At 40.7% G+C, this 27,427-nt stretch overlaps 3 protein-coding genes across 3 annotated transcripts; all 3 read right to left on the reverse strand.

Annotated features, from left to right (window-relative positions):
• Positions 1-2,351: 2,351 nt before the first annotated feature.
• Positions 2,352-3,497, reverse strand: LOC125018072 (trace amine-associated receptor 13c-like). Its single transcript, XM_047601716.1, has 2 exons — positions 3,337-3,497; positions 2,352-3,168 (listed from the first exon to the last, which is right to left on the reverse strand). Exons 1-2 carry the CDS (start codon positions 3,495-3,497, stop codon positions 2,352-2,354), a joined length of 978 nt encoding a protein of 325 aa, XP_047457672.1.
• A 4,717-nt stretch (positions 3,498-8,214) lies between these two features.
• LOC125018081 (trace amine-associated receptor 13c-like) lies at positions 8,215-9,356 on the reverse strand. Its single transcript, XM_047601725.1, has 2 exons — positions 9,196-9,356; positions 8,215-9,031 (listed from the first exon to the last, which is right to left on the reverse strand). The coding sequence occupies exons 1-2, from the start codon at positions 9,354-9,356 to the stop codon at positions 8,215-8,217; spliced, it is 978 nt and encodes a 325-aa protein (XP_047457681.1).
• A 12,328-nt stretch (positions 9,357-21,684) lies between these two features.
• On the reverse strand, positions 21,685-22,830 carry LOC125018075 (trace amine-associated receptor 13c-like). Its single transcript, XM_047601720.1, has 2 exons — positions 22,670-22,830; positions 21,685-22,501 (listed from the first exon to the last, which is right to left on the reverse strand). Exons 1-2 carry the CDS (start codon positions 22,828-22,830, stop codon positions 21,685-21,687), a joined length of 978 nt encoding a protein of 325 aa, XP_047457676.1.
• Between the last annotated feature and the right edge of the window lie 4,597 nt (positions 22,831-27,427).

Raw genomic sequence — 27,427 nt, forward strand, 5'->3', positions numbered from 1 at the left:
AAATGACAAAGAAAGTAATTTGAGATACATCAGTTTGGAAAAGGTCGTAAAGCCATTTCAAAAGGTCTGGGACTCAACCACAGTGAGAGCCATTATCCACAAATGGAGAAAACATGGACCAGTGGTGAAATTACCCCAAGAGACTCATTCACAAAGTCAAAAAAGCCCCCACAACAACATCAAAAGAACTGCAGGCCTCACTTGACTCAGTTGAAGTCAGTGTGTGTCATGCAGACCAGTCACTTTCTTATGGTGGAATCACAGAATTCCAAGACCAAAAGCCCTGCTGAGCAAAAAGAAGTTTTGCCAGAAAATAACTTGATGATACCCAAGAATTTTGGGAAAATATTCTGCGAACTGATGAGACAAAAGCTGTGTGACATTACATCCAGTGTAAAAGCAACAACACATTTCATTTCATCATAGTAACAGTTAAATCTGGTGGTGGTAGTGTGATGGTCTGGGACTGTTTTGCTGCTTCAGGATCTGCAAGCCTTGTGATAAATGGAACCATGAAATCTGCTGTCTACCAAAAAATCCTGAAAGAGAACGTCCGTTTGTGATCTCAAGCTGAAGCGAAGTTGGGTTTTGCAGCAGGAAAATGATACAAAACACAGCAGTAAGTTCAATTGTATCCTATTGAGATGCTGTGGCATGATCTTAAAAAGCCGGTTCACGTGCCAAAAACCACCACTGTGGCTGAATTACAACAATTCTGCAAAGATGAGTGGACTAAAATTCCTATATAGCACTGTAAACGACTCTTTGATGTTACTGCAAACGCGTGATTACAGTTGTATCTCCTAAGTGTAGCCCAACCTGTTATTAGGTTTAGGGGGCACACAGGGCCATGTAGGTTTGGATTTTGTTTTCCCTTAATGATAAAAACTTTCATTTTCCAGTTTGTGTTTATTTGGGTTATCTTTGAATAAAATTTAAATTAGTTTGATGATCTGAAACATTTAAGTATGACAAACATGCAGAAAAAAATAGAAATCAGGAAGGAAATGTCAGGGATTCCAGCTCTGCACTTACTACAGATCCCACCTTCTGTATCAGTTTGTCTAGCCACATGAGCTGTTCTTCTTCTTAGTGCTGCCTCTCAGGCACACGGCGTAAAACAGGACACTCGTACAGTAATATCATCAAAGATCACAGTCCAGCTGGTTCCTCACAGGGAGGCATTGTAGAGTCTTGTGGCCTGTGTGTATGTTACCAGACACCATAAAAATAAACAAACAAACAAACAAAAAAAGTTCATAAAGACGTCTCTGATTCTGAAGTAAACAGGTGTAAAATGTTAATATAAACTAATATATGATCCACCTGAATCCATTCTTCATGTTATTTCTTTGTCTTTTTGTTTTTTGAATCATTTCTAAAGGGTTTTTGTGTTTGCATCTGTGTCAGGCTGCATCCAGCTGGTGATGGCTGCACTAGGAGTGTCATTGCTATGGGGTGGGGGTGTCCAGTATATATATATATATATATACATATATACAGTATATATATATATATATGTATATGTGTGTGTGCTATGTGGATGTGGATGTGGACTATTTTAATTTTAATTTTAGATTTGTTGTTTTAGATTTGTTGAAAAACTGATCAGTAGTTTCAGTCATCTTAGCTCAAGCTCCATATATACTGATATGAGTTGTATCTTTCACTTGTACAAACATGTTAAGTGTAAAATCAATAAGTGCATATATCACCTCCTTCCTAGTACTCCAAAAACATTCTGGCTGCAAATAATGTAAACAGAATGAGATATTCTTCCTCTTTATACTGTATACAGCATAGAGCTGAATGTAACGTTGTGCTTTTCATGACATATGCTACTGTGTTCTGCTTGGGATTGAATGTCCAGTCAAAGCCAGACTATCTCACACTTGTCAATGCAGAGATCTAAAAAACACACAGAGAACCAGCTTATATCTGCAAGCAGTTAGCCACAACACATCCAGTACGTACCACTGAACATTACAGGCCCAACATACTTCAGAGATTAGATTTACTGAGATTGAAATAAAGAAACAAACAAAATGTGCGGAAAATGAGTCAAAAACAATTATATCACACGTTATTCTTCGTAATACTTTATTGTTAATGAAGGTTGGTATCCAACTACATCAAACTAAAATGTTTATGATATCTGTCATTCAACAGACCTTTCAATATTCATGTTGAAATAGTTTCTTTAACTGTAAGAGACCAGGCATGTTACAAATGTAAAACAATGCAATTTACTTAATCCACAGCATTTCCCTGCAGTGTTTTGCTTCAAGCTGTTTATTTGCTTTGAAGGTCAAATTTCCATCACTTCAAAAAAGGCCCTCCACAGTTCTACTTTACAGGACGTTGGCATTACAGGAGCCAGGAGTCAGTATTTGAAGTGTTACAATAACTTTCATAGATTTTCTAAACCAGGGATAGAAAAAGGCGTAGATGATTGGGTTTAGACAGGAGTTAAAATAGAACAGAGAAACTACAAAGATAAAGGACAAAGGATTGATCAAAATGTCTTGGCTTGTCAATAAAACACAGAAATATGGACAGATACATGCTAGAAACACAAGTACAACAACCCCAAGAGTCCTGGCTGCTTTCAGTTCAGACTTCTTAGCTGTTACTTTCCCTGAACGCTGCAGAGTAAGAGATGTAATATTAGAGCGCATGGCACGAGCCTGAGACACAGCCACCACAAATACTCTCAGATACAGAACTATGATGACACTTATGGGCAGAAAGAACGACAAAATGAGATCTACAAATTGCTTTGTCAAGTCAAAGTCAATCACACACTCTCCGATGCAGGAATTGAATCTGCCTGGTTGTTCCAGACTCTCCTTAATCATCACTAATACATAGAAGAGAGAAAAGATCCAACACAGAGAGACACAGATCTGAACTCTCCTCTGAGTGACTTTGGTGGGATAATGTAAAGGATAACAAATGGCAGCATAGCGGTCAACAGATATGAGCACCATGGTTCCTACTGAGGAAGATGGAATGACTATGGCCAGAACTGAATAAATGACACACACCAGGTCACTGAAATACCAGCATCCTTCTATGAGGGTGATTTGAAAGATCATGAGGAGGCCCACGAAAAAATCTGAGACAGCTAGAGAGAGGAGGAGGAGGTTGGTGGGAGTGTGGAGCTGCCTGGAGAAGGAAGAAAGAAACACACTTCTTATTATTGCTGGTAGTGATTATTATCTAAACAGATAACCCACATCAGATCATTGGATAAGCATTCAAGAACATTTCTATTGAAGCTACTTCCACAGTCATATCTGTCCAGTTTGATAAAGAGATGAAATATGTGTCTACTTGAAGTGGGAGATGGAGATGATGACGAGCAGGTTGAGAGCTGCAGTCAGTAGAGAGATGGAGGACATTATACTGAGAAGACACACAGTGTCAAAATGAGAACGCTTTAGCTTCCTGCAGGAGGTGTTGAGCTGAGGAAAACAGAGTTCTTCTCCCTCCATTGTCAGAGAGAGGAGGAGAGAGCTGCTGAGTTCTGGCAGCCTCCTGGCCTCAATTCAGAGTCTTATTGTTTATGGAGCTCTTCTGACCCTCCTCTAAGATTCTTGGAGGACCAATGTCCCTTGTGTACATGTTGTTTATCATTTGTCATCAACTCTACAGTGCATCCTCCAGTAATAACATCAACCAATCAGATTGTTTTGTTTACTTCCTGACTGACTGCAGGCTGGTCACAGTGAAGGTGAAAGGTCAAGCTCAGCTGAAAATTGGTAAAACTCATTTTGTTTTCTTTCAGGTGTTGATTCAAAATTTGGTTGGTCAAAACATCTTGAATTAAGCTAACTAGCTTAAAATGTTTGCTATTTGTGATACCAAGTCACATCACGCTAAAGTTGTTTGACTTTCATCAAATCTGTCAGCAGTGTCAATATGTGTCGCCAGCTGCAATCCTAATTCATGTAATGAATTCATATTTTGTTAAGGGAGTGGCAGTGAGAGGATCCAAATGCGGACAGACAAAGAAGTTCAGGTGGAATTCAACAAGTTTTATTTCTTGTTCCAAAGGGAAGACAAGTTGAGGATCTGGGGTGTGGAGGGGGCAGGCTAAGGAGGGAACAAGCTGAAACAGGAGCAGGCTGGGGGATTTCAGGCAGAGACTGGAGCAGAGTGGGACCGGGGAATCGCCCAGGCAGGCAGGAGCTGAAACAGAGAAACAGGGTCAAAAATGTGTCTCTTATCTTAAGTCTAGGACATAGAGTCAAGCAGTGTACTAATTGAACAGTGGCTACAATCTGGCAGTGAGGTGAGGCAGGGCTGAGTAGAAGTAGGCTGGTGGTGATTGCAGGATGAGTTGCAGCTGAGAAGCTGCTGATGGGCTCTCCTCCGGCTCAGCACACCTGAAATCACTCACCAGACACACACACTCAAACAGCAGCCGTAACACATTTCCCACCATCTGTCCGAACCTCAGGTACATCCTTCCATTTCAGGCTGGTATGTTTGTGATAGAAAGAACAAAGATGAACTGATATAATGGGACAGGAAAACAGAGGCCAATTAATAATCAGGGGCAGCAGTTGGATGTGACAGTGCCTTTCCCTCTAGGGGCAGAACCTGAAGGCCCAGGTAAGGCCGGACAGTGGTGGAGGAAGTCACGAATGATGACTTCAACTTGAGGACCCAAGATGTCTCAAGCTGTCTCCTTAAAGACTGTAGCCTTCCTATTCAACAGGGTATTGAAGGTTGTAGCCAAAAGTCGTTTAACCATGAACACAACGCTGTTATCTAAGAAACGTGGTGGAGGCACATCAAAGGTTGGGTGAATTTTCATCTACTAGGCAAGCTTCAGCCTCACAGAGAGTGGATTAACTACCTCAGAGAAAAGAATGGAGCAACAGCAGGGAGCCAACTCATGAGAGTCCATCCTTGATGTATAGCCATACTCTCTGACAAAGTTGGTAAGTGGGGTCAGGGGTACACCAGTGGTCAGCACTTGAAGTATATTACTTCCTGCATTTTTGCGAGCACCTGATGAGCTTGTCTCCTGATGTGCTGACAAAACCAAAGCGAACCAAAGGCAGGGCAGTGGGTGCACCTACTTCCTTCTCGAGGTCTGGGAAAAAAGGTGGTTGAGAGTCATAGAAACAGTGAAAGGGGTAACCATCAGTAGCCGAGCATGTGAGTGTATTATTGCCATGCATCACACCTCCCTTACCCATTCCAACTGGTAGGCATCCCTGAGAGTAAGCTTGGAAAAACATTTTATCCCCTTGTATCTTTTCAAATGCAGGTGTGGAAGGGAATCCAGCACATCACCATCTACAGGATCTGTTTTGTTCTGGTTTGTTTTCCACTTTGGGGTGTGCATATCCATGTGTAAAAAATAATACAACAAACCTCCGAGGTGCTGAAGGTGATGCCTCACTTTCAGATGAACTAAATCACTTATTTGCCTGCTCTGAAGTAAAGTCATCTGAGGCAGTTTTACCACACTTTATGACCAGTAACAATCACCACTTTAAAAAATTTCCAGAACACCTGCTCTGCACAACCAGCCTGTGTTTTTAGCACTGGAAGCTAATTGCACAGCAAAGTCTACAGAAACTGGCCAAAGACAAACTTAGAGGGGGTCAATGTGGACATAGTTGAGGATTATAAGTATCTGGGGGTTCACATTGACAATAGAACACTGTCGGTCAATTCAGAAAGGGCCAGTCGTCTCTATTTTCTGAGGCAGTTGAGGTCTGTTACCATCGGCAGGACTTTGCTCAGGATGTTCCATGGGTCTGTGGTGGCCAGTGGCATCTTCTATGCTGTTGTTTGCTGGGGTTGGTTAAAAGACTGGTGCTGGAGGACTTCAGGGTTTGTGAAGATTGTTCTTGGTAAAAGTAAGTCAGACAAGTGTATCTGTGTACCCTCTGAGAGGGTAGTGAAACTCCAGAAAGTTCTTTCATTGTACATGAAATATGTTTTATCACAATTTGAGTCATAGTTTTAAAATATATATCATTCATCAGTCACCTACAAGTACATGTCACTTACTTGGCAAAAAGAGAAAGAAAGGAAGTGTAGGAGAACATTTTATTTCTCTCCTGACCCACCAGGAGGGGTCACTTCATCGAACAGTCCATGACTGACAGGACTGTTGTTTCCTTTGCAGATTTCTGAGACCATAAAACAAAGCCATAAAACAAGCTTTTAAGCACATTCCCGTGCCAATGAACAAGGATTTAATACTTTTCACCAACAGGCACCAGAGATAAGAACAACCAGACTTCTCACCGCCTGGACCACCTGGGGATAAAGATCGTAAATAATTCAGAACTGCAAGATCTCTCTCTGACTAGAACTACAGACTATTAAATGTACACTTGTAACCAAAATTATAATGTTTAATCTACACTCGGCTCGTGATTTGTGTTAAATTACAGTTTTGTTCATTTTTCTGGCTTAAATTTGACGAAGTTAGATGAAAGTATTTTTAATCATAAGTCTCTGCCATGGAGCCATACTGCCAACCAGAGACTAGTTAAAGAAATGTCTTTGGAATGTAATTTTAACAAGTATTAGTGTTATAGCATTTTAATAGTCTATATTATACAAAGCAAGCCTGGTTACCTAGCCCAAATTGATCTACCTTTTTTATCTCTTGATATTACTTAGCGTTGCTTACTTTAATTATTTACTTATATGAATTAGGATGTTGTGGAAAGTCATAGAAATTAATGAATGTTCCTGATAACGTGTTTTCATGCCGACATGATGTTTCATTCATGAAAGTGTTCGATTTCATGTCTCTCTCTCATCCTACTTATGAGTTTAACATTGTGAGAAGTACAACCGTTAGTTAATACTCTCTTATGAGCACTGATATGTAAATCATAGAAAGGCGTGAAGACCAGTGTCGTGACAAAGAGACACACCCTGGAGAGTTGATGAACTAGAGCCTGGACAGTTCTCCCTCAGTTTTTAGTTTTTCGTTCTTGTTCTGTTCTTGTCTCAGTTCTTGCTCACTTCTTTTTAGAGTTAAGATCTCTTCGTACTTCTTTTAGTCTTCGTAGTAGTTTTTTACTTTATCTCTAAGTTTTTATTGCCCGCCAGTTTTGAATTATTCACGCCACATTTAACGCATGCATTTTTCAAAGTACAAACTCAATTTCCATCTTAACTGTCAAGACAGTCACGCATTAATAATATTTTTGAAGATATTTTCTGACCAGCCATCGGAAGTATTTTTCAATTCATCATTGACAGACATGTTTTCACACACGCCATCAGATTCTGCTTCAGGACAATTTCACAGTTGTCCAGTTTGTCTACATATCACTGAGAAAGACTCCAGCTATAACCAACTGTAACTGAGGTTGAGATTTGCATGGCTGTCCAGCAATCAGCTCTCCACGCTTCGGTACCACTGATTATTCCCTGATGATACCGCTGTGGAAGATCAAGCTCACCAGGACAGTGTTTGGTCCCCGATCCAGTTGATAGGAGCGGCATCCAAGGAGTTTCCATAAGTAGACTATCACCTTCATATTTGAGCAGAGAGTGATCGTGTTGTAATTATAGAAACCTTAAACAAATCTAAATAATTAATTTCAAAAATTAATTTCCGTTGCATCCTTATTTTTGCTCATACTTCTCACTTTTGTTAAACTTATTCATTTCAGTATACTCAGCATTTTCCATTACTCTATTATTTATCATATTGTTTATTATTCACTAATCACCATTGTAAATAAACCACATATTTCACTTAAGTCGTTGTCAGAGGGTCTTTGTGAGCTGGAAACAGATGATCCCGGAACTGAAAGCTGATGCCCAATATATGATGAGATTGATTATTTACTGATAATTAATACTGGTCCAATATTAATTGATTATTTCTCTGTGTATTATACATCTGTGGGTGGTGCCCCCTTTGGACGGGTGCAGTTATTATACTTAATTGTTTAATAACTTATTTCCACAACAGAGGCATTTATCAAAATATAGAAAGCACATTTCTACATAAAATTGTCTTAATAGATTTGACAGTTTTGACTTTAAGAATAGTTTTCCATTAAACTATGACACTGAGCCTGTACTGTGCTGGTGGAGATGCTCCTGATCATCTGTTCCACAGAACACATTTGTAATATGCTGATTTAAAGTTTTTCTTTTCTTTTTTTTTTTTTTTTTTTCTTGGCTGGACATCAAGGTGACATCTCCACCAGCACACTAGAGTATGTTGGCATTAGAGGACCCAGGCTTCAGTATTTGAAGTGTCACTATCACTTTCATAGATTTTCTAAACCAGGGATAGAAAAAGGCGTAGATGATTGGGTTTAGACAGGAGTTAAAATAGAACAGACAAGTTAAAAATAAAGCAGATGAAAAATTGTACAAAGCCTCCTGATCTGTGAAAAAAACACAGAATATTGGAAAGATACATGTTAGAAACACAAGTACAACAACCCCAAGAGTCCTGGCTGCTTTCAGTTCAGACTTCTTAGCTGTTACTTTCCCTGAACGCTGCAGAGTAAGAGCTGTAATATTAGAGCGCATGGCACGAGCCTGTGACACAGCCACCACAAATACTCTCAGATACAGAACGATGATGACACTTATGGGCAGAAAGAAAGTCAACATGAGATCTACAAATTGTTTGATAATGTCAAAATCAATCACACACTCTCCAATGCAGGAATTCAACCTGCCTGGTTGTTTCAGACTCTCCTTCAACAACACACCTGCATAGAAGAGAGAACAGATCCAACACAGAGACACACAGATCTGAACTCTCCTCTGAGTGACTTTGGTGGGATAATGTAAAGGATAACAAATGGCAGCATAGCGGTCAACAGATATGAGCACCATGGTTCCTACTGAGGAAGACGTGATGACTAAAGCCAGAACTGAATACAGGACACACACCAGGTCACCAAAATACCAGCATCCTTCTATGAGCGTGATCTGAAAGAACACGGGGAGGCTCACGAAGAAATCTGAGACAGCTAGAGAGAGGAGGAGGAGGTTGGTGGGAGTGTGGAGCTGCCTGGAGAAGGAAGAAAGAAACACACTTCTTATTATTGCTGGTAGTGATTATTATCTAAACAGATAACCCACATCAGATCATTAAGCATTCAAGAACATTTCTATTGAAGCTACTTCCACCGTCATATCTGTCCAGTTTGATAAAGAGATGAAATAAGTGTCTACTTGAAGTGGGAGATGGAGATGATGACGAGCAGGTTGAGAGCTGCAGTCAGTAGAGAGATGGAGGACAGGATAACGTGAATACACACAATGTCAACGTGAGAACGCTTTAGCTTCCTGCAGGAGGTGTTGAGCTGTGGAAAACAGAGTTCATCTCCCTCCATTGTCAGAGAGAGGAGGAGAGAGCTGCTGAGCTCTGGCAGCCTCCTGGCCTCAATTCAGAGTCTTATTGTTTATGGAGCTCTTCTGACCCTCCTCTAAGAGTCTTGGAGGACCAATGTCCCTCCTCCGTTGTTGTGTACATGTTACCCACAAGGGCTTTAAGGATACTGTTCATTGTTTGTCATCAACTTTGCAATACATTGAAGCCTTCAGTAATAACATTAACCAATCAGATTGTTTTGTTTACTTCCTGACTGACTGCAGGCTGGTCACAGTGAAGGTGAAAGGTCAAGCTCAGCTGAAAACTGAAAATTGCTACAACTCATTTTGTTTTCTTTCAGGTGTTAATTCAAATGTTGGTTGGTCAAAACATCTTGAATTAAGCTAACTAGCTTAAAATGTATGCTGTTTGTGATACTAAATGACATCACGCTAAAGTTGCTTGACTTTCATCAAATCTGTCAGCAGTGTCAATATGTGTCGTCAGCTGCAATCCTAATTCATGTCACGTTAAATCCTGTTCTGATGTGCTAAAGTGTCAGCGATTTTGAACTTATTTGCGTCATAGGTTTATGAATGATGGTTTTAAAATCAATGGTGTTCTGTGCTGCAAGCTAAGTTGTATGTCTTATTATGGCGAGTTATTTGTGTTTTGCTTATATTGTCCATTCCAAAGCTGGACAACATAATTCCAAACCCCCACTCACACATTTTCCACCATTTGTCCGAACCTCAGGTACATCCTTCCATTTCAGGCTGGTATGTTTGTGATAGAAAGAACAAAGATGAACTGATATAATGGGACAGGAAAACAGAGGCTAATTAATTATCAGGGGCAGCAGTTGGATGTGACAGTGCCCCTCCCTCTAGGGGTGGAACCTGAAGGCCCAGGTAAGGCAGGACAGTGGCGGAGGAAGTCACGGATGATGACTTCAGCTTGAGGATCCAAGATGTCTCAAGCTGTCTCCTTAAAGACTGTAGCCTTCCTATTCAACAGGGTATTGAAGGTTGTAGCCAAATGTCGTTTAACAATGAACACAACACTGTCATCGAAGAAGCATGGTGGAGGCACATCACCCTGTAGCCTATATTAACAATATAGTTATTCTTATCAAAGTGTCTTGAATCAAATCACAAAAGTATTTTATCGTCCTTTGTATTTCTTCTTTCAAATAAAATGTGCACTTAACATGTTCACTTCAAAAATACACCTTGAACATGAAATTCCATAACAAAGTGGTCTTAAAATTAAAGAGGTAGTAGAAAACTGTTTGCAAACTTCTGTCCAAAGGCACTCTGTTAGCAGGAACAACAGAGATGTCTGGAGTGGTATGAAGATCATCACTGGTCTCAGGCCAGCTGGCAATAGAGGAATGGAAGGCAGTGTGGAATGGGCCAACAAACTCAATCTGTTCTTTAACAGATTTGATACCACTGCCCCTCCACCCCCATATAAACACCACCATCAACCCCTCCACCAGTGCCTGTATTGTTTTGTCTGCAACAACACCTTTTCCACTCTCTCCCTCTCTTTACTGCCCCTCATCTTCTTCGGGAGGACAGTGTCTCACCTCCACCCCCATACTAGGGCTGGACAATTATGGAAAAAATAATAATCACGATTATTTTTGATTGATATGAAATTGCGATTAATAAATACAACTATTCATTGATTTCATAAAAAGTATTTATTGAACCACCAAAACTCAACTTTAAATATAGCTTTTTATAGCATAAATGTCACATCCTCCGTTATCTATCGCTGTCTCCGGGAGCCGGTGGGACATGGAGTGGCTGTAAAGAGTGTCCTCAAAGGAGGACTGAGTTGTGGTGGCGGTGGCTGAAGTTGATGCACTTTTTTGGGCCTTTTGTTCCTTCAATTCTTTGTCATAGACACTTCATGACGGAACTTTAAATGGTTAAATAAATTTGTTGTGTTCTTTGAGGTGCAGACACGGCGGCGCGACAAACTTTGCAAACAATCTCCTTCTGCTGCACATCTGACAATTTGAATCCAAAATGTCTCCAAATGACTGAAGTTGTCCTACCTGTCTTTTCAACTTTTCAGTTGATCCACACACGTCACACGTGTAATTGTTTTCCTTCGATTACAGTGTTTTTATGATTGTGAGAAGCCAAAATCGAAATCGCGATCAAAATTCGATTAATTGTCCAGCCCTACCCCACATCTCCACCCCATCTACTGTGATCATCACTGCCGATGATGTTAGAAGACAGCTGGGGAATTTTCACTCTGGCAATGGGGTCAGCCCCAGGGTGCTCAAAACCTGTGCCACCCAGCTCTGTGGAGTCCTTCAGCATGTCTTCAACATATGTCTTCAGAGGGTCTCTGTAATGTGGAAGATGTCCTGCCTATTTCCTGTGCTGAAGACGCCGCGACCTGGTGGCTTGAAGGACTACAGACCGGTGGCGCAAGTCGGAGTTGAGGCTGCCATCAGTTTCGAGTACTGTGAGAGTCATGTTCTTTGACTTCTCCAGTGCTTTCAACACCGTCTTCTGGGTGAGAAGATGATGGCGATGCAGGTGGATTCCCCCCTGGTGTCATGGCTTGTTGACTACCTGACTGGCAGACCATAGTATGGCGCCTGCAACGCTGTGTGTCAGACAGGCTGGTCAGCAACAATGGGGCCCCCCAGGGGACTGTACTCTCTCCCTTCCTCTTCACCCTCTACACCACGGACTTCAACCACTGCACAGAGACCTGTCATCTCCAGAAGTTTTCTGATGACTCTGCAGTGGTTGGATGTATCAACTATCAACGAGGTGGAGTACAGGGCTGTTGTGGACAACTTTGTTACATGGTGTGAGGAGAACCATCTACAGCTCAATGTGACGAAGACGAAGGAACTGGTGGTGGACCTGAGGAGGACTAAGGCGCCGGTGACCCCTGTGGGGGCCAGTGACATCTTCTATGCTGTTGTGTGCTGGGGCAGCAGGCTGAGGGTAGTGGACGCCAACAGACTGAACAGACTGATACGTAAGGCCAGTGATGTAGTGGGGGTGAAGCTGGACCCTCTGACAGTGGTGTCAGACAGAAGAATGCTTCACAAGGTGAAAGTCATCCTGGACAATGAGTTGAACCCACTCCATGATGTACTGGCCAGAGTTCTTTCAGCTCCAGACTGATCACACCACGATGCATCACAGAGACACAGGAAATCATTCCTGCCTGTGGCCATCAAACTGTACAACTCCTCACTCTGAGGGCATAGAACCCATATTATTTATGAACATATTTATACTGATAATGTACAATAATTCACTTCATCTCATATACTCTCATATATTAGTACACATTCCCTGTATACTAGGGGACTCTGGTCTTTACTATGTGCAATGTTTATAAATATATTGATACTGAGATGCAAAAATACATGCTTCACTTTATCATTTTCATATACTTGTACATATTTCCTGATATACTCTCACCATGTGCAATAATTTTCCCCACTGTGCAGTACCCCATATTCAATGTCACTGTGTACTTGTATATATATATTTATATATATATTTACATTCTCTTACTTAATCTTATTGCCTACATTGCTCTTTGTTCGTAATACTGGTATACTTTAGGTAGGAGCTGCTGTAACGAAACTTTATTGATCCCCCTGGGATCAATAAAGTAATTCTGATTCTGATTCTGAATACAGAACTATAGTTATATATTATGGTTTTCTAATCTTCAGACATAACTATGAGGAGATGTTCCTGTTACCTGCTTAACAGTTTCGACTGCGACTCCGGTTTTGACTCTTCCTCAGAAGCGTCATCCGACGTGTTGCTGATGTGTCATTTATCAGCTGTCTCGCGTTCGCAGTCTTTTTTGTGTTCATTTCTCCGTGTGTAGAAAGACCTTCCTGTTTCCCCAATGTATTTTTTTTACATGTTTTGCACAGTATTTCATAGATGATGTTGTATTTTTTATCTGGTTCTATTTTGTCTTTTAGGTGTACTATGAGCTGACAGAGTTTTGTGTGTGGTTTTATTTCATCATGCGTTGATTTGGTTCAGTTATCATTCCATCCATTTATTGAATGTGCATGTTATGCCCAGACAGCAATCAACTACAAGAATGTCTTATTTGTCTTCCTCAAATTAAATATTAACATGTTTGCAATGTAGGCTGTTTATTACCTTAAAAAGGCAACGTATCCTGGGAGAAACAACTCATAAAATCTAAAATATAGATAGATAGAAGATAATAACTTGGGTCTTAAATAGAAAAATAACATTACATTATTTTTTGCAATTTGATTGCTACTCGTGCCTGTTTAAGGCTTAGCTCAGATAAATATGGCACAACTTATTTTAAATTCATTTTGTCTTCTTACAGGTGTTAATTCAACAACCAGAGTCTTAGAGCTTTAAGATACCTAGGGCAGGTCTGATCCACTCCTGGAGCTCCGCGGCCGTGGAGTTGTTTGCACTGTTCAACTCCAGGCCCTCTGACTCTGTTTCCTCTATGAGATACGTGTTGGTGGGATTGAGGAGCTCCTCAAAGTATTCCTTCCACTACCTGAAGATATCCCCAGCTGACGTCAGCAGCTCCCCGTCTCCACCAAAAATGGTGTGGGTAAGTATTCGTCCACCTCCCTTGGGGAGCTGGACGATGTGCCAGAACCTCTCGGGAACCAATCGATAGTCCGAATTTCTCCCACACCCAAGTTTTTGCCACAGCGTCTGCCCTAGCGGCAGACCAGCTTGCTACTCTTGACTGATCAGGTGGTTCCAAAGACTCAAGGACAAAAATGTGTATTTGATATTTGTAACATAATTTTTATTGAGGTTTTATGGAACTGTTATTAAGACATCCATAGCTTTAATGTATGTTCATTTCAGTTGTTTTATCACCACCGTTTGATTTTCCTCTTGTGATTGAATTGTGGATGTATGAATTTCCTTTGCTCTAACTTTTCAGTGTTGGTTTACATGTACTTAACACATGGAGTTCATGTTTAATCCTGCAGCAGGTAAAATTATTCCACAGATCTGTGTGGTGCTGTACACAGTGGACCACCTAGCCACCCGGTACTGATCGGCTGCTTTCAGAGACCCACAGACCAGTCATACCCTGTAGGCCTCCTGCTTCAGCTGTGAATGGAGGATGTGAGTTAGGCATTGTCCTTATGAAGCTTCTCACATTAGCTTCTCCAAATGATCACCAATTAAAGTAAAATATACTAAAGTCTTGTTATATAAGACTTCTCCATGAAATTAACATTTCATATTAGCAGTTACTACGTTCAAGAAATTCTACAAGAAATTCTACAAGTCCAGCTGACCTTATTCAACGCTTTTTTGGATTACGTTGTGTAAGTTGCTGTAAGAAAATTGATTTCAAGGAGCACCTGCTAACCTATAAACATTTCACCATCTTATTTGAATGACCTTGTGACCTTATATGCACCCTCCTGTGCACTTCACCCCCAGAGAACTAGTGTGTTGAGTGTTCTGAGGCCGGAAAAAAATACAACTGGTGAGAGTGCTTTTTCTTTCCATGCTCTATAGTTGAAGTTTAGCAACATTCACATCATTTCATTGAAAATAAAATATTTGTATTAGTGCTGCCAAGCTATTAAAACTTTAAATAAGATTAATGACAGTTGCTGTAGATTAATTCACTTAATCACGATTCAGTATTATTCAGTTTTAATTTATATCAATCATGTTTCCTTTTGCATGACCAAGCAGACTCTAACAGACTAACTTGTTATGTTAATCATATGTTTTCTATGTGAATATGGCTAAACTTCAACTTTTGTTGAAGTAAGTTTGGACATGGTTAAGTCACTGTTTCATCATTTCAGAGTCTTGCATAACACACTCACAGTGTGTCAGCAGAATCCTCACTGGGCTCCAAACAGCTCTCAGAATGTAGCCTGTTAGCTGTAGCTAATGAGGTTTTCACACCTGCAGTCATTAACATCTGAAGGTGACACTGCTCCAATCAGAGGTGTTACTGTCTGATTAAACAAGATGCACCATGACGCAACCATTGCTAAGTAAAACCAAAGCTGTCAACACTAAACTGTGAGGGGGACTGATGCAACACTCAATTAATTTAGTCTGTTACATCAATTCAACTTTGACTTTTATAACTAATAATAATAATAATAATAATAATAATAATAATAATAACAATGATAATTTTATTCATGAAACATTTCCACATTTAAAGTTTGCTTGACAACACTAATACAAATATTTTATTTTCAATAAAACTGAAATCATAAACCTGTTTTGTATGTGAATGTTGCTAAACTTCAATTATAGAGCATGGAAAGAAAAAGCACTCTCACCAGTTGTATTTTTTTCCGGCCTCAGAACACTCAACACACTAGTTCTCTGGGGGTGAAGTGCACAGGAGGGTGCATATAAGGTCACAAGGTCATTCAAATAAGATGGTGAAATGTTTATAGGTTAGCAGGTGCTCCTTGAAATCAATTTTCTTACAGCAACTTACACAACATAGTAACTGCTAATATGAAATGTTAATTTCATGCAGAAGTCTTATATAACAAGACTTTAGTATATTTTACTTTAATTGGTGATCATTTGGAGAAGCTAATGTGAGAAGCTTCATAAGGACAATGCCAAACTCACTCCTCCATTCACAGCTGAAGCAGGAGGCCTACAGGGTATGACTGGTCTGTGGGTCTCTGAAAGCAGCCGATCAGTACCGGGTGGCTAGGTGGTCCACTGTGTACAGCACCACACAGATCTGTGGAATAATTTTACCTGCTGCAGGATTAAACATGAACTCCATGTGTTAAGTACATGTAAACCAACACTGAAAAGTTAGAGCAAAGGAAATTCATACATCCACAATTCAATCACAAGAGGAAAATCAAACGGTGGTGATAAAACAACTGAAATGAACATACATTAAAGCTATGGATGTCTTAATAACAGTTCCATAAAACCTCAATAGAAATTGCTACATGTAACAAATATCAAATACATATTTTAAATGCAATGAACACATTTCAACATTAACTCTCCAATTGTTGTTGTGCAAATGCACAAATAAGGAAAATCCTTTACTGGTTCCTTCTCTCATAAAACTGAGGAGGTTCTGCTATCCTTCTCCAGAAAAGGAAGCTCTAGGACCAAGAAACTCAGCTCTCTTCCTTAGTTCAGTAACATTAAGGTGAATACGTCTTTTTTTTTTTTTTTAAATATAATTGAAAGTGCCAAAGGAAATTCAAAAAAGTGCAGAAAGAGATCAATCATCTATCAGGCCAACAGACTAAAAATGGCAGTAAAGGACTGGAACATATCATCAAGAACCAACTAGTGAAAGATCCTGCTATCTTGACTATCTGCAGAATTCAATTATTTTTTATTATTATTTTTTTATTATTATTAAGTCTGTAACACCGCAAATCCAATGCTCTAATCCATAAGTAAATCTGAACTCAACAACTACAGACGAATCAGTATTCTTCCTGTCATCTCCACAGTAATAGAAAATGGATAGCCACACAGCTAATAGAGCATCTCAATAATACACCATTGTACACAATGCAGTTTGGCCAGTCCACTGAGTTGGCCATAACCACGTTTATAGAAAAAAAAACAAATGTCTCCTGGTTCAGATCTTGCAGACAGAAAGCAGTGTGTGTTGGGCAATAATGTCCGATCCCCTTACCTGGACTGTCCAGCTGGGGTCCCTCAGGGGTCCATAGTCGGGCCTCTTTTGTTTTCTCTGTACATTAATAATATGTTTGATGTCTGTATGGGTGTTAACACACAGCTGTATATGGATGGTGTGGTTATTTTTACCTTGCAAAAATATGACAGAGGCTGCTCAGACTCACACAACAGCTTTGACTCATATTCAGGACTGGCTCACTAATTCTCGTCTTTCCTTAAATGTTAAAAAAGTGTATGTATGTTTGTTGCTAAATGTCTATGAAGGTTCTCAGTCATCCAGGTCATGGTAATCCAAAAGACGTTGAATAAGAGGAAATGCTACCTAACTTCTGAAGTGGCTGCAAATTTTATTGAGATTTTACAAAGCACTCGTTGCTGAAATTTTATCAGCAACTTGTGATTTTATTGCAGAGAATTTTAATACTAAACTAAAGTCAACACTGGAATCTGTGGCTCCACTTTTAACTAAAACAATAAGAACAAAATATACACCACCGTGGAGAAATGAAGATTGTAAAAAATTGAAAAAGGAAACATGAGTGCAAAGTGGAAGTGGAGAAAAACCAAACTAACTGTTAATTATGAAATATTATATAAAGAATCCATAATAACACAGTCAAACAGGCAGGATTATCACACGTTTCAAAACTCATTAAAGACACTAAAAAAAAACCTAAATTCATTTTCTCCACCAGCTCTACCACAATGTTTTAGCCAACACCAGTTTTGATAAACCTCCCATGGTGCTAACAGATGTCCTCTGTGAGGATATTGTAGACCACTATGTAAGTAAAATTGATAATATCAGATCTGGTCTTTTAACTATATCTGGTTGATGCTAGGATGCTTGGTGAAGTTTTCTCCCAAGTAAAGCCCAGAACATTGTGAATTCTTTGAGGGACATATTTAAAATACTGTAAATGACTCTCTCCAGATAGGTGTCTTCCCCACTGCCTTGGAGCAGCTTCTTAAGGAGAGTCATTTAGACCTAGACCTATTTTTAATAATTACAGACCCGTATCCAACTTACCATTTTTAAGTAAAATTTTAGAAAAAAACATTTTTAATCAGATAAACTATTTATTGATAAGAAACTATATTTTAATATATTAAAATTTCAATCTGTTTTTAAGATGAACCACAGGACCGCGACAGCCCCTTTAAAAATTTTAAATAACATCAGGTGTAACATGGACTCACAAAAGCTCACAGACCTGGTCTTACTGCATCTTAGCCGAAACAACAATCTGTAAAGAACGTGGAATGATTTTTGACTCTTCATGTCAAAAAGAAAGGTTTATACAACCTTAAGAAAATCGTCTGTTTCTCTCTCAGTCGACCATAGAGGGGCTGATGCTTTTCTCTCATCTGGATTATTGTGATGCTCTGCTCTCTGGTCTTCCAAAAAAGACAATTTCCACCTTACAATTACTATAAAATTCAGCTGCATATGTGCTGACGAGGACCAGGGAGCAGGAACACATTACAACAGTTTTAAAATCTTTGCATTGACTCCCCGTGAGTTTCAGGATCGATTTTAAGGTTCTTTTAGTAGGTTTTAAACAGTCTTGGGCCTTCTTATCATTTGTCATCAACTTTACAATGAATTGAATCCTCCAGTAATAACAGATTAACCAATGAGATTGATCTGTTTACTTCCTGACTGACTGCAGGCTGGTCACAGTGAAGGTGAAAGGTCAAGCTCAGCTGAAAATTGGTACAACTCATTTTGTTTTCTTTCAGGTGTCAATTCAGATTTCGGTTGGTCAAAACATCTAGCACTTAGCTAACTAGCTCATTAAATCCATCAGCAGTGCCGTGTGAAATTAGCTGCAATGCTAATTAATGTTATGTTAAATCTTGTTCAGATGTGGTAAAGTGTGAGCAACTTTAAAATTACATGTGTCACAGGTTAAAGAATAGTGCTAGTAAAATTAATCGTATGGTGTCGATCATAACTAGCACCGTCAGACTGTTCATCACTTGTCCCGGGTGGGTCTTTTCTGCAGTGTGAAAGGGTTCCCGCTGCATTTCTTTCAGGGTCAAATTATCCTTCAAGCGACCCGGAAATTAGGTGTCTCGGCTCGCCTGCTGTGTGAAATGCGTCCCACTTAAATACCTGATGACATTGATGTACCTGCCTATCACATTCTGATATTGTCACTGGGTCATTGTGGAAGCTCCAGGGCTACGAGTGCTACTCACTCAGATCTCAAAACAGAGCAAAGTTTTGTACCACTCCCATAAGATCAGTCTTCCTGTTGATCTGCCCGAGACTGATCTCTGAAGGGCAGATATTTGTTTCCATTTTTTTCGTGTAGCTATATGATCTTTAATGGAAGCTTGTATTTGATGCTTGGGAAGTCCCACCAATCAGGGAATCCTGATGTGAATAAAGCTTGTACTGTGATATGGCACTTCCCTGGTCGATTGTAGAGTTGTTGTTGTTAGTAAGGGAAATCAATCCAACCCCACCTGAGGCCTGTATCACGAAGCAGGATTACGGATTACTCCAGAGGGGTTACATCTGGGAGAATGAGACGAATTATAATACAAGCTATTAATCTATGCAGCGCAGTGATTGGGATCCACGGCTTTGTTAAATGTCAACTAATTGAGGCATTGATGTGTAATTTACGCATATATGCAATCTACAATCCTTTGCCATGCCATGGCGTCTCTTCAATGCAGCCTTGGTGTTTTACTTTTTGAGATTTCGAGTGAGATTTACTTTTTCTTCTTCATATCTGAGGAGAATCAGTCTTTGCTCCTTTTTGCTGGTGGATCAGCCTCATGATTGTGATTGGTCTGCTGCCTTGTAACTCGCCCTTATACGTCTGAATTCACCGATTCATGACAAGACAAACCTGGGTTAAGTTACCGATTCACAGAGTTGAGTTGATTACCGAGTTGATAGCCAGCGTCGTGATACCGCTTATCCAGATTGTCATTGTTGTGGATAGGTTCAGCTGGATAAATTGGAGTAAGCCTGGTTAAGATGAAATCATTTCATGATACAGGCCTCAGGTCCTGCGTGGAAAAAGCGTTCGCCCCTCCGGTTAAAACATAGCTTAACTGTGGTTTATCACCTGAGTTCAGTTTCTCTAACTCAACCCAGGCCTGATGACTGCCCGACCTGTTCTCAAAATCACTTATATAGGACCTGCCTCACAAAGTAAAGTAGACGGAATGATCTTCAGAAGTTAGACATCATTTGGAGGTCCAAACTGATACATGTCAAATGACAAAGAAAGTCATTTGACATATATCAGTTTGGAAAAGGTTGTAAAGCCATTTCAAAAGCTCTGGGACTCAACCACAGTGAGAGCCATTATCCACAAATGGAGAAAACATGGACCAGTGGTGAACCCTCACAAGAGTTGCTGGCCAACCAATACAAACCTCCACTGTGGCTGGATCACAACAATTCTGCGAAGATGAGTTAGCCAAAATAACACTGTAGATGACATTCTGATGTCACTGCAAACGTCAAGTGCTTGATTGTTGTTGCTAAGGGTAGCCCAACCAGTTATTAGTTTTAGGGGACACACACTTTTTTCACACAGGGCCATGTAGGTTTTAGTTTTCCCTAAATAATAAAAAACTTTAATTTTGCATTTACTTGGGTTATCTTTGAATGATATTTAAATTAATTTGATGATCCGGAACATTTAAGGGCAACATAAACAAAAAAGCAAAAAAAAAAAAAAAAAAAAAAAAAAAATGCATGCAAACATGCACACACAAAATAAGAAAAAAAATAAATAAATCAGGAAGGAAATGTCAGGGACTCCAGCTCTGCACTTACTACAGAACCAAATTTCTGTATCAGTTTGTCCAGCCACATGAGCTGTTCTTCTTCTTAGTGCTGCGTCTCAGGCACACGGCGCAAAACAGGACACTTGTACAGTAGTATCATCAAAGATCACAGTCCAGCTGGTTCCTCACAGGGAGGCATTGTAGAGTCATGTGGCCTGTGTGTGTTACCAAACACCATGAAAAAAAAATATGTGCTTGAGATTTAATGTTGACTCAAAGCCAGATTAATCGCCACAGACGTAAGAAAATCACACAAAAACCACTTATACCTGCAGGCAGTTAGCCACAACACATCCAGTACGTACCACTGAGCTTTACAGGCCCAACATACTTCAGAGATTAGATTTACTGAGATTGTGGAATCTTATTTGCAGTGACAGGAAATTTGGTCAAGTATCCTGCATTACTGACAGAGCACAATAAAACTATTAAAGGAAAATTTGCGGAAAATGAGTCATAAAAACAATTATATCACACGTTATTCTTCGTAATACTTTATTGTTAGTGAAGGTTGGTGTCCAACTACATCAAACTAAAATGTTTATGATATCTGTCATTCAACAGACCTTTGAATATTCATGTTTAAATAGTTTCTTTTACTGTCAGAGACCAGGCATATTACAAATGTAAAAAAAAAAAATGCAATAAATAGAAGAGGGTTATATAGACTGTCTCATACAGTCACTACTCTTACATGTGTCTTTAACATTGTCCTGCTTTGACCATTTGATTAATCCACAGTATTTCTCTGCAGTGTTTTGCTTCAAGCTGTTTATTTGCTTTGAAGGTCACATTTCCATCAGTTCGAAAAAGACCCTCCACAGTTCTACTTTACAGGACGTTGGCATTACAGGAGCCAGGAGTCAGTATTTGAAGTGTCACAATAACTTTCATAGATTTTCTAAACCAGGGATAGAAAAAGGCGTAGATGATTGGGTTTAGACAGGAGTTAAAATAGAACAGACAAAATACAAGGACTAAGGATGAAGGATTGTACAAATTCTCCTGGTCTGTGAGTGAAACACAGAAATATGGACAGAAACATGTTAGAAACACTAGTACAACAACCCCAAGAGTCCTGGCTGCTTTCAGTTCAGACTTCTTAGCTGTTACTTTCCCTGAACGCTGCAGAGTAAGAGCTGTAATATTAGAGCGCATGGCACGAGCCTGAGACACAGCCACCACAAATATTCTCAGATACAGAACTATGATGACACTTATGGGCAGAAACAAAGTCAAAATGAGATCTACAAAACGTTTGGTAAAGTCAATGTCAATCACACACTCTCCAATGCAGGAATTAAATCTGCCTGGTTGTTTCAGACTCTCCTTAATCAACACAAATACATAGAAGAGAGAACAGATCCAACACAGAGAGACACAGATCTGAACTCTCCTCTGAGTGACTTTGGTGGGATAATGTAAAGGATAACAAATGGCAGCATAGCGGTCAACAGATATGAGCACCATGGTCCCTACTGAGGAAGACGTAATGACTGTGTCTAAAACTAAATAAAAGATGCACACCAGCTCATCAAAATACCAGCATCCATCTATGAGCGTGATCTGAAAGATCATGAGGAGGCCCACGAAGAAATCTGAGACAGCTAGAGAGAGGAGGAGGAGGTTGGTGGGAGTGTGGAGCTGCCTGGAGAAGGAAGAAAGAAACACACTTCTTATTATTGCTGGTAGTGATTATTATCTAAACAGATAACCCACATCAGATCATTGGATAAGCATTCAAGAACATTTCTATTGAAGCTACTTCCACAGTCATATCTGTCCAGTTTGATAAAGAGATGAAATATGTGTCTACTTGAAGTGGGAGATGGAGATGATGACGAACAGGTTGAGAGCTGCAGTCAGTAGAGAGATGGAGGACAGGATAATGTGAATACACACAGTATCAAAGTGAGAACGCTTTAGCTTCCTGCAGGAGGTGTTGAGCTGTGGAAAACAGAGTTCATCTCCCTCCATTGTCAGAGAGAGCTGCTGAGCTCTGGCAGCCTCCTGGCCTCAATTCAGAGTCTTATTGTTTATGGAGCTCTTCTGACCCTCCTCTAATAGTCTTGGAGGACCAATGTCCTTCCTCCGTTGTTGTGTACATGTTACCCACAAGGGCTTTAAGGATACTGTTCATTGTTTGTCATCAACTTTGCAATACATTGAATCCTCCAGTAATAACATTAACCAATCAGATTGTTTTGTTTACTTCCTGACTGACTGCAGGCTGGTCACAGTGAAGGTGAAAGGTCAAGCTCAGCTGAAAACTGAAAATTGCTACAACTCATTTTGTTTTCTTTCAGGTGTTAAGTTAAATGTTGGTTGGTCAAAACATATTGAATTAAGCTAACTAGCGTAAAATGTTTGCTGTTTGTGATACTAAATCACATCATGCTAAAGTTGCTTGACTTTCATCAAATCTGTCAGCAGTGTCAATATGTTTATTTACTAACTTCTGATTGGTCACAGTGAAGGGGAAAGATCAAGTTCAGCTTAACATTTGTACAACTCATTTTGTTTTTTTCCAGGAGTGGAGTGGATGATGCCATCCTCTTCTTACTCCACCAGTCCCTGGACAGAGGCAGTGGAGCTGTGAGGACAATGACAAACTGAGAGATACGGGAGTTGAAACACACCTGGTGGCATGGATCACAGACTACCTGACAGGCAGACCTCAGTACATGCAACTGGGGGATCTGACACTGTGGTCAGCAGCACAGAAGCACTGCAGGAAACTGTGCTTTCTCCTGATCACGTTGTACACGTCGGACTTAAGGTACAACTCAGAGCTTTGCCACGTACAGAAGTTCACAAATGACACCGCTATCATCAGTTGTATCAACGGTGAACAGGAGGAGGAGTACAGAGAACTGATCAAGGACACCAACCTCCTGCTCCTCAACACCACCAAGACCAAGGAGATGGTGTTGGACTTAGACCAGGAGTGTTCAGGGTTTTTCAGGCCAAGAACCCCAAAATGATGGAGAGGTTAAGAAGGGACTCCCTACCTACTATATGTGTTCTATATTAAACTCAGCCTAGTGCTATTGATAAATATACATTGTTATTACCTGACTGGTAGATAAAGAAAATAATTGACAGATTCAAGTTTTAATTTTATCTGGGGACTGAATAGACTCTCTTGGCAAATTGCGGGGAACCTGACAGAATCAGCTGAACCAATCACGAGGCCCCATATGTAATTAAACACTGATGGGGTGGGGCCTACTGTGTACATGAGGTTGAGACTGACATGTCTCGCCTAGTGTGGCACTCTGTACGAAACAGTGGCTGTTGAGACAGCTCCTGTTTCGCTGAATGAGTGAAGTGCTGACTGAAAGATAACGGCTTCTGCCTCTGTTTATCCCTTATACTTAAAATATGTTGGATTCATACTAATGTGTATATAAAGAAATTTAAATTTGCAGAGGAATATTTAAAAATAACTATATAAAAATATCTAATCAAGCAAAAATTTTGCGACCCCCTGTTGAAGACCCATGCTTTAGGAGAACCAGGTCGGACCCATAGCCTGTCCTCATCAAAGGAGACTATGTGGAGGTGGTACACACCTATGAATACCTGGGAGTATAGCTGGATGATAAACTGGACTGCCAACACAGATGCTCGGGCAGGAAAGGACAGAGCCCTCTGTACTTCCTCTGAAGGCTAGCATCCTTCATCATCTGTAAAAAAAACTACTACAGATCGTCCACCAGTCTGGACTTTGGTTAAATCTGCCAGTAGTGTCAATGTTTGTTGCAAGCTCCAATGATAATTAATGTCAAGTTAAGTCCTCTTCAGGTGTGCTAAAGTATTAGCAACTTTAAAATTTTATGCATCATGGGTTTAAGACTGATGGTTTTAAAATGAATGGCATGGTGTTTTATGCTGTTTTTAAGTTGATGTCTTATTATGGCTAGTTATTTGTGTTTTGCTTAATTAATCCATACCCCAGTTAAACAAAACTTTTTTAGCATAGATGTTTTGACACTTATCCAAGTAGCCTCTTTTCTACTTGGATATACTTCAAGAAACACTACAAGTCTACAGTTCGTTTTTTTTTTTACGTCTTTTTGTTTATTATGACCTGGATGACTGAGAACGTTCACACACATACCATAGCTACAAATCAAAGATCCACTCTCACCAGTTTACCACCATGCGCCCTAACCTGAGAAGTATGATTCAGTTTCAGGCAGCAGAGCTGCATGTGACCCTCCCTCTAGGGGCGGGAGCTGAAAGCCCTGGTAAGGCAGGAGAGTGGTGGAGGAAGTCACAGATGATGACTTCCATGGATGATGACTTCAGCTTGAGGATGACAGGAAATCCAGCTTGTCACCTGCTCAGGGGTTCAAACTGAGAGCTACTAAAGGTGACACCTCTGAATGTGACACCTCAGTAGCAGAGGCTAAATCATTTTTTGCCTTCTGTGAGAGGGTCACCTGAGGCAGTTATACCTCACCATCACGTCCTGCCTGAATTCCTCCATCAATGCTCCCCGACCCCCAGAAAAGACCATAACCAGCCTCAGTGACTACAGCTCAGTAGCACACACTCGTGTTGTGAGAAACGACTCCATAGTCACAGTATGTCAAAGCCAACAAGGCTAGACCCTGGCCACAGTCTGCTTTGCTGCACTGTACCACCTGGAGCAGCAGGGGAGCTACACAAGTATCCTTATCATAGACTTAACTCTGCCTTTACACCATCCTCTTCCACATACTGGCAGACATGGGACTTCCAGACTCTTGTCAGATTGCACCTAGTCAGAGCGGGACGCCACCTCAAACCCAGCATCTACACTCACAACTGCACCCCAACCCACCGGCAACACCAATATTAAATTTGTTGACGCCACCATGGTTTATGGGCCTCATCTCTGGAGGGGATGCATCTGCCTACAGGATAAATGTGGAGCAGATGACAGTGTGTTGCACAGACAACAACTTGCCAAGTACAAGTACGACTAAGGAGGTTGTTGTGCATTGTAGGAGAAGTAAGAAAATAGACATTCTGCCCTTATTGATAGGTGGGGACTGTGTGGTGAGGGTGTTGGATGCTGTACACATTACACAGGACCTAAAATGGGGCGCAAACTCTGTTGGGCTGTTGAAGGTCCAGCAGCATATTTTTTGAGAGTTCTTGGGGAGAACAACATTCCTCACTAAACTGCTTGTGTCCTTCTGTCACTATTAAGGAGGACCATTCAAAATGGTGCATGCTCTGCTGCGACAGCACTGACTGCACTCCGTGTTCTCTGTGTGTTTTCTGTGTTTCAACGTATTTTGTGTAAAGTTTAAATGTTATATGTGGGCCATGTGATCAGCCATGACAACAAGCTACAAGGTGATCACCTACAGCCGAAATGAACTCCTGTTACACCTCCGGTGGTTCTACAGCCGGAGCTTAAAGCGAGGAAAAGGGGAAAACACGGTGGTATCCGAAGCAGGGTAAGGAGACATCCCTTCAAATCACCCCTTCCAACCATCATCATTTCCAACGTACAGTCACTCCATTACAAGATGGCGAGGTGGTGGGGTCTGTCTCTACATCAACGACAGATGGTGCAACAACATCAAAGTGCACAGCAAAGTGTGCACACCTAACCTGGAGCTGGTGACCCTGTCCCACGTCCCTTTTATCTCCCTCGTGAATTCCCCACTGTTGTGATCAGCTGCGTCTACGTTGCCCCCAGTGCTAACATCAACGTAGCAGCTGAGCTAATAGCCGAGGATGCTAATGCCATGCTAGCCAAATACCCCGGCGCCCCGCTGTTCATTATGGGGGACTTAAATAGCTGCAGACTGGACTGTGTTCTACCTTCACTCCAACAATATGTGGATATTCCAACAAGAAGGGGAAATATCTTGGATTTATGTGACGGGAATATCACTGATGCTTTCCGTGCCCGTTCATTCCCACCACTCAGACTCGTTGATCACAACATCATCTGTTTACTTCCACAGTACAGACAGGACCTAAAACGACATAAACCACAGAGCTACAGCGCCCCTCAGTGGTCGGAGGATGCCATCGCCCCACCTACAAGGTATATCCCAACTCTAAACCATGGATTACCCCACAAATTAAACAGAGCCTGAAGGAAAAACACAAATCCTTTAGGCACAAGGACTGGGCCAGTCTCAAGGCAATAAACAGGAACATAAGGAACGAGGTCTTTCAAGCCAAACTGGACTACAAAAACAAACTTGAAACAGAATTTAGTAATATGAACACTAAGCAAGCCTTGCATAAGGTGAAAATTCTGACAGAGCGTGAACCCAAATCCACATGCACAGTCAGTGATCCAAAAACTTCAGTGATCTGAACATATTTTTCACCCGTTATGACAACCAGGACTTCTCATTTGAGTGTGAGGTCCTGTTGAGAGCCCTGCCACCACCAGACCCTGAAGAAGCGGACCCTTTCACAGTAGAGGAGGTACGCCGCCAGCTGAACTGCTTCAAGCCCAGGAAAGCTCCAGGGCTTGATAGCATCCCAGCCAGGGTGCTTAAGACCTGTGCCATGGAACTCTGTCCAATACTGCACTCACTTTTCTGTCAATCCT

The sequence above is a fragment of the Mugil cephalus genome, chromosome 12 (genome assembly GCF_022458985.1).
Source record: "Mugil cephalus isolate CIBA_MC_2020 chromosome 12, CIBA_Mcephalus_1.1, whole genome shotgun sequence".
Lineage (NCBI taxonomy): Eukaryota > Metazoa > Chordata > Actinopteri > Mugiliformes > Mugilidae > Mugil > Mugil cephalus.